This window comes from Silurus aristotelis (genome assembly GCF_946808225.1).
Source record: "Silurus aristotelis genome assembly, chromosome: 21".
Lineage (NCBI taxonomy): Eukaryota > Metazoa > Chordata > Actinopteri > Siluriformes > Siluridae > Silurus > Silurus aristotelis.
The window spans coordinates 668,877-681,067 of record NC_139594.1 but is presented as its reverse complement, the minus strand read 5'-3'; the positions used below and the strand labels follow the sequence as shown (position 1 = coordinate 681,067).

Below are 12,191 nucleotides of genomic sequence, written 5' to 3'. Positions count from 1 at the left end.
GCGCATCGGCTCTAAGCATCCCACTGCGCATCGGCTCTAAGCATCCCACTGCGCATCGGCTCTAAGCATCCCACTGCGCATCGGCTCTAAGCATCCCACTGCGCATCGGCTCTAAGCATCCCACTGCGCATCGGCTCTAAGCATCCCACTGCGCATCGGCTCTAAGCATCCCACTGCGCATCGGCTCTAAGCATCCCACTGCGCATCGGCTCTAAGCATCCCACTGCGCATCGGCTCTAAGCATCCCACTGCGCATCGGCTCTAAGCATCCCACTGCGCATCGGCTCTAAGCATCCCACTGCGCATCGGCTCTAAGCATCCCACTGCGCATCGGCTCTAAGCATCCCACTGCGCATCGGCTCTAAGCATCCCACTGCGCATCGGCTCTAAGCATCCCACTGCGCATCGGCTCTAAGCATCCCACTGCGCATCGGCTCTAAGCATCCCACTGCGCATCGGCTCTAAGCATCCCACTGCGCATCGGCTCTAATCCCCCTAACTGCGCATCGGCTCTAATCCCCCTAACTGCGCATCGGCTCTAATCCCCCTAACTGCGCATCGGCTCTAATCCCCCTAACTGCGCATCGGCTCTAATCCCCCTAACTGCGCATCGGCTCTAATCCCCCTAACTGCGCATCGGCTCTAATCCCCCTAACTGCGCATCGGCTCTAATCCCCCTAACTGCGCATCGGCTCTAATCCCCCTAACTGCGCATCGGCTCTAATCCCCCTAACTGCGCATCGGCTCTAATCCCCCTAACTGCGCATCGGCTCTAATCCCCCTAACTGCGCATCGGCTCTAATCCCCCTAACTGCGCATCGGCTCTAATCCCCCTAACTGCGCATCGGCTCTAATCCCCCTAACTGCGCATCGGCTCTAATCCCCCTAACTGCGCATCGGCTCTAATCCCCCTAACTGCGCATCGGCTCTAATCCCCCTAACTGCGCATCGGCTCTAATCCCCCTAACTGCGCATCGGCTCTAATCCCCCTAACTGCGCATCGGCTCTAATCCCCCTAACTGCGCATCGGCTCTAATCCCCCTAACTGCGCATCGGCTCTAATCCCCCTAACTGCGCATCGGCTCTAATCCCCCTAACTGCGCATCGGCTCTAATCCCCCTAACTGCGCATCGGCTCTAATCCCCCTAACTGCGCATCGGCTCTAATCCCCCTAACTGCGCATCGGCTCTAATCCCCCTAACTGCGCATCGGCTCTAATCCCCCTAACTGCGCATCGGCTCTAATCCCCCTAACTGCGCATCGGCTCTAATCCCCCTAACTGCGCATCGGCTCTAATCCCCCTAACTGCGCATCGGCTCTAATCCCCCTAACTGCGCATCGGCTCTAATCCCCCTAACTGCGCATCGGCTCTAATCCCCCTAACTGCGCATCGGCTCTAATCCCCCTAACTGCGCATCGGCTCTAATCCCCCTAACTGCGCATCGGCTCTAATCCCCCTAACTGCGCATCGGCTCTAATCCCCCTAACTGCGCATCGGCTCTAATCCCCCTAACTGCGCATCGGCTCTAATCCCCCTAACTGCGCATCGGCTCTAATCCCCCTAACTGCGCATCGGCTCTAATCCCCCTAACTGCGCATCGGCTCTAATCCCCCTAACTGCGCATCGGCTCTAATCCCCCTAACTGCGCATCGGCTCTAATCCCCCTAACTGCGCATCGGCTCTAATCCCCCTAACTGCGCATCGGCTCCAATCCCCCTAACTGCGCATCGGCTCCAATCCCCCTAACGGCGCATCGGCCCCAATCATCCCAACGGCGCATCGGCCCCAATCATCCCAACGGCGCATCGGCCCCAATCATCCCAACGGCGCATCGGCCCCAATCATCCCAACGGCGCATCGGCCCCAATCATCCCAACGGCGCATCGGCCCCAATCATCCCAACGGCGCATCGGCCCCAATCATCCCAACGGCGCATCGGCCCCAATCATCCCAACGGCGCATCGGCCCCAATCATCCCAACGGCGCATCGGCCCCAATCATCCCAACGGCGCATCGGCCCCAATCATCCCAACGGCGCATCGGCCCCAATCATCCCAACGGCGCATCGGCCCCAATCATCCCAACGGCGCATCGGCCCCAATCATCCCAACGGCGCATCGGCCCCAATCATCCCAACGGCGCATCGGCCCCAATCATCCCAACGGCGCATCGGCCCCAATCATCCCAACGGCGCATCGGCCCCAATCATCCCAACGGCGCATCGGCCCCAATCATCCCAACGGCGCATCGGCCCCAATCATCCCAACGGCGCATCGGCCCCAATCATCCCAACGGCGCATCGGCCCCAATCATCCCAACGGCGCATCGGCCCCAATCATCCCAACGGCGCATCGGCCCCAATCATCCCAACGGCGCATCGGCCCCAATCATCCCAACGGCGCATCGGCCCCAATCATCCCAACGGCGCATCGGCCCCAATCATCCCAACGGCGCATCGGCCCCAATCATCCCAACGGCGCATCGGCCCCAATCCCCCCAACGGCGCATCGGCTCAAATCCTTCCAACTGTTCTCTCTCTCTCTCATACTCTTTTTTTTTATTTTTTTATACACACACAATGTAATCTAGTGTAATGTGTAGTGGAACAGTTTCAGCTTGAATCCCCCAACTGTACATCAGGTCTAATCATCCCACTGCACATTATATCTAATCCCCCACTGCACATCAGGTCTAATCCTCCCACTGCACATCAGCTTGAATCCTCCCAACTGCACATCAGCTCAAATACTCCAGCTCGAATCCTCCCAACTGCACATAAGCTCTTATCCCCTCAACTGGATGTCAGCTCTATTCCCCTCCCTGTACATTAGCTCCAAGTCCTCCACTGTACATTAGCTCCAATTAGATTTTCTTGTTAAAGCTTCAACTAAAATAAATGACAATTATTTTGCTATAGCACAGAGGAGGATCAGGGAAGAGGAGGATGGTGGTGGTGGTGGTGATGATGGAGGTGGTGGTGGTGATGGAGGTGATGGTGAAGGTAATTATGTAATAGGAGGATGGTGGTGATTATTGAGGAAGATAGTAGAGGTGATGTTGATGGTGTAGGTGATTGAGGTGATGATTAAAAGTGGTGTTGAAGGTGTTTACACTTTAACTCTGTAACGTGGTGTACACCCCTCTACATTCCCACTACACTCCCCCTCTTAATTCCCACTACACTCCCCCTCTTAATTCCCACTACACTCCCCCTCTTAATTCCCACTACACTCCCCCTCTTCATTCCCACTACACTCCCCCTCTTCATTCCCACTACACTCCCCCTCTTCATTCCCACTACACTCCCCCTCTTCATTCCCACTACACTCCCCCTCTTCATTCCCACTACACTCCCCCTCTTCATTCCCACTACACTCCCCCTCTTCATTCCCACTACACTCCCCCTCTTCATTCCCACTACACTGCCCCTCTACATTCCCACTACACTGCCCCTCTACATTCCCACTACACTGCCCCTCTACATTCCCACTACACTGCCCCTCTACATTCCCACTACACTGCCCCTCTACATTCCCACTACACTCCCCCTCTACATTCCCACTACACTCCCCCTCTACATTCCCACTTCACTCCCCCTCTACATTCCCACTTCACTCCACCTCTACTGCCCCTCTACATTCCCACTTCACTCCACCTCTACTGCCCCTCTACATTCCCACTACACTGCCCCTTTACATTCCCACTACACTGCCCCTCTACATTCCCACCACACTGCCCCTCTACATTCCCCCTACACTCCCACTTTACATTCTCACTACACTCCCCCTCTACACTCCCCCTCTAGATTCCCACTACACTGCCCCTCTATATTCCAACTACACTCCCACTACACTCGCCCTTTACATTCTCACTACACTCCCCCTCTACACTTCCCCACTACACTCCCCCTCTACACTTCCCCACTACACTGCCCCTCTACACTCCCCCTCTACATTCTCACTACACTCCCCCTCTACATTCCCACTACACTTCCCCTCTACACTTCCCCTCTACACTCCCCCTCTACACTCCCCCTCTACACTCTCCCACTACACTCCCCCTCGACACTCTCCCACTACACTCCCTCCCTACATTCCCACTGCATTCCCACTGCATTCCCCCTCTACACTCTCCCACTACACTCCCTCTCTACATTCCCACTGCATTCCCACCACACTGCCCCTCTACATTCCCACTACACTGCCCCTCTACATTCCCACTACACTCCCCCTCTACATTCCCACTACACTTCCCCACTACACTCCCCCTCTACACTTCCCCACTACACTCCCCCTCTACACTTCCCCACTACACTCCCCCTCTACATTCCCACTACACTCCCCCTCTACATTCCCACTACACTCCCACTACACTTCCCCTCTACATTCCCACTAAACTCCCCCTCTACATTCCCACTAAACTCCCCCTCTACATTCCCACTACACTCCCCCTCTACATTCCCACTACACTCCCCCTCTACATTCCCACTACACTCCCCCTCTACATTCCCACTACACTGCCCCTCTACATTCCCACTACACTGCCCCTCTACATTCCCACTTCACTCCCACTACACTCCCACTACACTCCCCCTCTACATTCTCACTACACTCCCCCTCTACACTCCCCCTCTACATTCCCACTGCACTCCCCCTCTACATTCCCACTGCACTCCCCCTCTACATTCCCACTACACTGCCCCTCTACATTCCCACTACACTGCCCCTCTACATTCCCACTACACTGCCCCTCTACATTCCCACTACACTGCCCCTCTACATTCCCACTACACTCCCCCTCTACATTCCCACTTCACTCCCCCTCTACATTCCCACTTCACTCCACCTCTACTGCCCCTCTACATTCCCACTTCACTCCACCTCTACTGCCCCTCTACATTCCCACTTCACTCCACCTCTACTGCCCCTCTACATTCCCACTACACTGCCCCTTTACATTCCCACTACACTGCCCCTCTACATTCCCACCACACTGCCCCTCTACATTCCCCCTACACTCCCACTTTACATTCTCACTACACTCCCCCTCTACACTCCCCCTCTAGATTCCCACTACACTGCCCCTCTATATTCCAACTACACTCCCACTACACTCGCCCTTTACATTCTCACTACACTCCCCCTCTACACTTCCCCACTACACTCCCCCTCTACACTTCCCCACTACACTGCCCCTCTACACTCCCCCTCTACATTCTCACTACACTCCCCCTCTACATTCCCACTACACTTCCCCTCTACACTCCCCCTCTACACTCCCCCTCTACACTCTCCCACTACACTCCCCCTCGACACTCTCCCACTACACTCCCTCCCTACATTCCCACTGCATTCCCACTGCATTCCCCCTCTACACTCTCCCACTACACTCCCTCTCTACATTCCCACTGCATTCCCACCACACTGCCCCTCTACATTCCCACTACACTGCCCCTCTACATTCCCACTACACTCCCCCTCTACATTCCCACTACACTTCCCCACTACACTCCCCCTCTACACTTCCCCACTACACTCCCCCTCTACACTTCCCCACTACACTCCCCCTCTACATTCCCACTACACTCCCCCTCTACATTCCCACTACACTCCCACTACACTTCCCCTCTACATTCCCACTAAACTCCCCCTCTACATTCCCACTAAACTCCCCCTCTACATTCCCACTACACTCCCCCTCTACATTCCCACTACACTCCCCCTCTACATTCCCACTACACTCCCCCTCTACATTCCCACTACACTCCCCCTCTACATTCCCACTACACTGCCCCTCTACATTCCCACTACACTGCCCCTCTACATTCCCACTTCACTCCCACTACACTCCCACTACACTCCCCCTCTACATTCTCACTACACTCCCCCTCTACACTCCCCCTCTACATTCCCACTGCACTCCCCCTCTACATTCCCACTGCACTCCCCCTCTACATTCCCACTGCACTCCCCCTCTACACTCTCACTACGCTCCCCCTCTACACTCCCACTACGCTCCCCCTCTACATTCCCACTACACTTCCCCTCTACATTCCCACTACATTCCCCCTCTACATTCTCACTACACTCCCACTACACTCCCCCTCTACACTCTCACTACGCTCCCCCTCTACACTCCCACTACACTTCCCCTCTACATTCCCACTACATTCCCCCTCTACATTCCCACTGCACTCCCCCTCTACACTCTCACTACGCTCCCCCTCTACACTCCCACTACACTCCCCCTCTACATTCCCACTACACTCCCCCTCTACATTCCCACTACACTCCCCCTCTACATTCCCACTACACTCCCACTACACTTCCCCTCTACATTCCCACTACACTCCCACTACACTTCCCCTCTACATTCCCACTAAACTCCCCCTCTACATTCCCACTAAACTCCCCCTCTACATTCCCACTACACTCCCCCTCTACATTCCCACTACACTCCCCCTCTACATTCCCACTACACTCCCCCTCTACATTCCCACTACACTCCCCCTCTACATTCCCACTACACTCCCCCTCTACATTCCCACTACACTGCCCCTCTACATTCCCACTTCACTCCCCCTCTACATTCTCACTACACTCCCCCTCTACATTCCCACTGCACTCCCCCTCTACATTCCCACTGCACTCCCCCTCTACACTCTCACTACGCTCCCCCTCTACACTCCCACTACACTCCCCCTCTACATTCCCACTACACTTCCCCTCTACATTCCCACTACATTCCCCCTCTACATTCTCACTACATTCCCACTACACTCCCCCTCTACACTCTCACTACGCTCCCCCTCTACACTCCCACTACACTCCCCCTCTACATTCCCACTGCACTCCCCCTCTACACTCTCACTACGCTCCCCCTCTACACTCCCACTACGCTCCCCCTCTACATTCCCACTACACTTCCCCTCTACATTCCCACTACATTCCCCCTCTACATTCTCACTACACTCCCACTACACTCCCCCTCTACATTCTCACTACATTCCCACTGCACTCCCCCTCTACACTCTCACTACGCTCCCCCTCTACACTCCCACTACACTCCCCCTCTACATTCCCACTACACTTCCCCTCTACATTCCCACTACATTCCCCCTCTACATTCTCACTACACTCCCACTACACTCCCCCTCTACATTCTCACTACATTCCCACTACACTCCCCCTCTACATTCCCACTACACTTCCCCTCTACATTCTTACTACACTCCCACTACACTCCCCCTCTACATTCCCACTACACTGCTACACCCTCTCTAGCTAGTCCAGAAGCAGCCATGCAAGTTGAAGTTATGTTTGGTGAGATTGGTGTAATATCTCCTGTGTGTGTGTGTGTGTGTGTGTGTGTGTGTAATGGTTCTGATGGATCTTCTCTCTTATCTCAGTATCTGAATGGTTTGTGTTTCTCCTATACACAACTCTCTGGTCTTCATTTTTTCCTTCTTAAGAAAAACACAGTCTTCACAGAAGAAACCCAGGACTCACTCCAAGATATCTTTCAGAGATCTGAAGTGTTGAAGTGATCAGACTAACAGAACTCTCCTGGGTCAGAGCCGAGGTGTTGAACATATTCAGATAAAAATATCAGGAAATGGAGCTGGAATTCCAATCCCTCATGTTCCGATCTCAAACCTAAACGTATTCAGTGTATATATAAAATAGACTACATGTCCATTGTCTTGATAAAATTGTGTGTGTGTTTTTTAAATTGTTGCTCCGCCCCTTACTCAGCTCATTTACACCCAAATTCAGACGGATTTATCAGAAATAAATCTGCCGCGGTTTTACACCGGTTTTAATCGGAGTCTGTAAACTTTTATGTCCAGTGTACATATACACATAACCAGTCCTATTGTATTGACTCCTTCCCCTCTCTCGTGTGTGTGTACAGAGTGTAGAGGTGATGTCGGGCAGTAAGGCTCTGGGGGGGGCGAGGCGGCGCCGTACCCGTTGCCGGCGCTGTCAGGCCTGTATGCGCTCCGAGTGTGGAGAGTGTCACTTCTGCAAGGACATGAAGAAGTTCGGGGGACCGGGACGCATGAAACAGTCTTGTCTACTGAGACAGTGTACTGCTGTGGGTACACACACACACACACACACACACACACACACAGGTTATATACACCATGCCCTGCCCACAGAGTGCCGTTCCGACAGGTGTCCCTCCCAGTGGGCGTATGCTGGTGTATTTCCCACACTGTCACTCTTTTTTATATTGCCATTATTTACACTTCATACATTCACTTCCTCTTATTTGTGTGTGTTTGTGTAGCCTGTGCTTCCTCACACGGCGGTGTGTTTTGCGTGTGGAGAAGCGGGGAAGGAGGACACTGTGGAGTCTGAGGAGGAGAAGTTCAGTCTCTCTCTGATGGAGTGTACCATCTGCAACGAGATCATCCATCCCAGCTGTCTTAAGGTCTGCCTGTCTCACTGTCTCTTTACAAATAACTGTCTATCTCTCTGTCTCTCACTGTCTGTCTAACTGTCTCAATGTCTCCTTGTCTTTCACTCTGTCTGTCTGTCTGTGTCTCCTGTTATATACATAATATTAAATAAAGTGTATCTGTGCATCCCTTTAGTTTATTGTTTGTGTGTGTACTGAGTAACTACAACACACACACACACACACAGAGTGAAGGGTGAAGAGTGTGTGTGTGTGTTTGAGTGTTGATGAGTGTGTGTTTCCTGACAGATGGGTAAAGCAGAAGGAATCATTAATGATGAGATACCGAACTGCTGGGAGTGTCCCAAATGCCACAAAGAGGGTAAAACCAGTAAGGTGAGGATTAAAACACAACCTCCACACTGCGCTCCAGTAAACACACCAACCCTCCAGTGTCTTATTCAGTTCCTGTCCCCCTTTCCCCTTCAGGACGGAGATGGGTTGGGGAAGCGGCGGTTGGATAACGGAGAGGTGGGCCGGTGGAAGCTCACAGACGACCCGCCCCCAAGTAAAAAGAAACCTTCATCTGCAGAGGAGACGCGGCAGGACGGACAGAAACGCAAGAAGGAGAAGGAGCTGTCTCAGGAGAGTGGGCCCAAGAAGAAGGTCAGCCACTTTAACACTCTGCTAGCTCAACTGTGTACCATGTGATCACAAAAGTGGGTGTGGACATGGGCGGTTCCTCACAGTGATGCAATGTTTCTCTCTACAGATGAAAGGCGCTCGAGAAAAACACCTGAAAAAGGTACAAGTTTTATCCCCACCACAATCATGATCCTCACCACCACCACCACGATTATGATCCTCACCACCACAATCATGATCCTGATCCCCACCACCACCACCATCACAATCATGATCCCCACCACCATCACAATCATGATCCCTACCACCTTTACAATCATGATCCTCACCACCACCATCACAATCATGATCCTTATTTCTTTCCTTTATTTCTTTTTCTTTTTTCTTCTTAGAAGCAGAAACCTGACTCTTCTGAGACCAATGGGCCAAACTCCTCCTCCGGAGGTCAAGGGTCAGCCGGTGTTGGATCGGCGGTGCAACCTCCGTCTTCGACCTCCAACCAGGACCAGCGCTCTCACCACCGCGAGAAACTCGAGCGCTTCAAACGCATGTGCCAGCTGCTGGAGCGCACCAGAGACTCCTCCTCCTCTTCCTCCTCTTCCTCCAGCTCTGAGTCAGACTCTGATTCCGACTCCGATTCTGACTCTGCATCTCCAGGCGCCGCATCTGAACCTTCGTCCCCGGCGACGGCGTACAACTCCCGAGAGAGAGAGCGGGAGAAGGAGCGTGAGCGGGAGAGGAACCGGCGTCTGGCTGAACTTGGTTTCAGCGCCAGCGACGATTCGGAAGGCGAGAGGACTGGGAACGAGCAGGAACAGGAAGTTACATCAGAGGAAACACCGCAGCTACAGCAGCAGCAGCGCAACCGGAAATCTGACAACACTCCGAGGGGACGCAAATCAGCTGCGGTGACCGAGACGGAGGACGAGGACGTCCCCGGGGAGAAAAACAGAAAACCTGGGCTGTTGACTCCGCCCTCTCCGTCAGCTATCTGCTCCAGCCAGCATCAGCCATCCTTTTGCCACTCCCATTCAGAGGGAGTGCCCAAACGCAGCAACGGGCAAGAAGTGTCGCGGAATGGCCGCGCGCGCATGGAGAAAGAGAATGCCAAGAGCAACAGTGGAGGCACTAACGCTAATCATCGACACCAGACTAATAAAACTGGACGAGCCGGGAAAATGCGGAGCGGGTCGAAGCAGACGACGGCGACCCAGATGACAGGAAGTGGGACAACCAACGGAGGAAACGGAGGCGTCCAATTGCCCAGTCCGGCTTCTCGCATCGCAGCCCAGCTGACGTTAATTTCTCCGCCCAAAGCGGTGCAAATGGAGCGGCACCTGGTGCGCCCCCCGCCCGCCTGCCCCGAGCCTCACTGCCTCCCCCTGGACAGCGGGGCATCTCACGTCCTGCCCCGAGACGTCTGGCTCCGAGTGTTCCAGCACCTCAGCCACAAACAGCTGTGTGTCTGCATGAGGGTCTGCAGGACATGGAGCCGCTGGTGAGACCTTCACTACCTGGATATCATCAGAGCTGCTCAAACCCTACACTGCTCTACTTTACCGTACACCACCAAACCCAACACCGCTCTAAAGTATTGGCACCACCAAACCCAACACCGCTCTAAACTACTGTACAACACAAAACCCAACGCCGCTCTAAAATATTGGCCCAAATCTAACGCTGCTCTAAAGTATTGGCCCAAACCCAACGCTGCTTTAAAATATGGGCACTCCCAATCCTACGCCACTCTAATTTATTGTACACCACCAAACCCAACACCGCTCTAAAATATTGGCACTCAAAAACCCTGCGCCGCCCTAAACTACTGTACAACACAAAACCCAATGCCGCTCTTAAGTATGGGCACCATCAAACCCTACACCTCTCTAAACTACTGACCTCAAAATTTTGCGCTGCTCTAAACTCCTGCCCCCCTCCTCTAAACCCAGCGCTGCTTTAATTTTTGGGAACCTTCAAACGCAGCGCCGGTCTGAATTACTGCCCCCAAACCCAGCGCTGCTCTAAAGTATTGGCCTATAGTGCTCTATATGCACTGAATGTGAATCTGTTTCTCCACTGTTCTTAATTACAAACATCTATGTTTGTGAGTGTGAGAGAAAGTGTCTTCTTCACCGTCTTAATGATCAGCTGTTTCCCCCCCCTGCACAGTTAATGATGTGGTCTTCTAACTCTCATCCAGGTCGGTTTCTGATTGGCTGTTGGAGTGTTGTGGTTAAGTGAATTAGCGTAAATTAGCTAGATGTGCTAATGTCCTAGATTTGTTTAAGTCTAGCTAAAATCAGACTGGTCTGATCTGTTGATTTTTTTAAATAGCTCAACGTGTGTGTGTGCTGGATGGGGTAGGCTCGGCTTTTAGAGTCCATGTGTAGTGTTTCATTTTCATCAGTAGCTGAGTTACAGAAAACACAGATTTACAGCAGCTTTCTCTACTAACACACACTCATGTAATTCCGCTTATTGTGTGTGTGTCTGTGTGTTCAGGTGCTGTGATAAGAGACTATGGACTCAGATTGACCTCAGCCGTCAAAGATCCATCACCCCCCCAATGCTGAGTGGTATAATCCGCCGCCAGCCTGTCTCCCTCAACCTGGGCTATACCAATATCTCCAAAAAACAGCTCATGTGGCTCATCAACCGCTTACAAGGTACTGTCTCTCTGTGTCTCTCTCTGTGTCTGGCTGGCTGTCTCTCTTCTCTCTTTCTCTCTCTGTGTCTCTCTTTTTCTTTCTGTCTCTCTGTGAGTCTCTCTCTTTCTCTCTTTCTCTTTCTGTCTCTCTGTGAGTCTCTCTCTCTCTCTTTCTCTCTCTCTCTCTCTCTCTCTCTCTCTCTCTCTCTCTCTCTGTGTCTGGCTGGCTGTCTCTCTTCTCTCTTTCTCTCTCTGTGTCTCTCTTTTTCTTTCTGTCTCTCTGTGAGTCTCTCTTTCTCTTTCTCTCTTTCTCTTTCTGTCTCTCTGTGAGTCTCTCTCTCTCTCTCTCTCTCTCTCTCTCTCTCTCTGTGTCTGGCTGTCTGTCTCTCTGGCAGTGTAGTGTGAGAGCAGTTGGCTTGCTGGCAATTAAAAAAAGTGTGTGTGTGTAGAGGAGTGTGTGTTAGCGGTTGGGACACGGTGTGCAGGTGGTGT

General features: G+C 52.9%; 1 protein-coding gene across 1 annotated transcript in view; it reads left to right on the top strand.

Moving 5' to 3' along the window:
* The window catches only part of fbxl19 (F-box and leucine rich repeat protein 19), a gene marked incomplete at its 3' end in the record, with an annotated part of 14,793 nt that extends 2,979 nt beyond the window's left edge, over positions 1–11,814 (top strand). Inside the window, 8 exon segments of the mRNA XM_083523882.1 lie at positions 7,916–8,098; positions 8,297–8,440; positions 8,717–8,803; positions 8,897–9,073; positions 9,180–9,212; positions 9,445–10,550; positions 11,555–11,719; positions 11,721–11,814. Coding sequence (XP_083380008.1) covers positions 7,928–8,098; positions 8,297–8,440; positions 8,717–8,803; positions 8,897–9,073; positions 9,180–9,212; positions 9,445–10,550; positions 11,555–11,719; positions 11,721–11,814 — 1,977 coding nt within the window. The 5' untranslated portion in view covers positions 7,916–7,927.
* Positions 11,815–12,191: the final 377 nt, after the last annotated feature.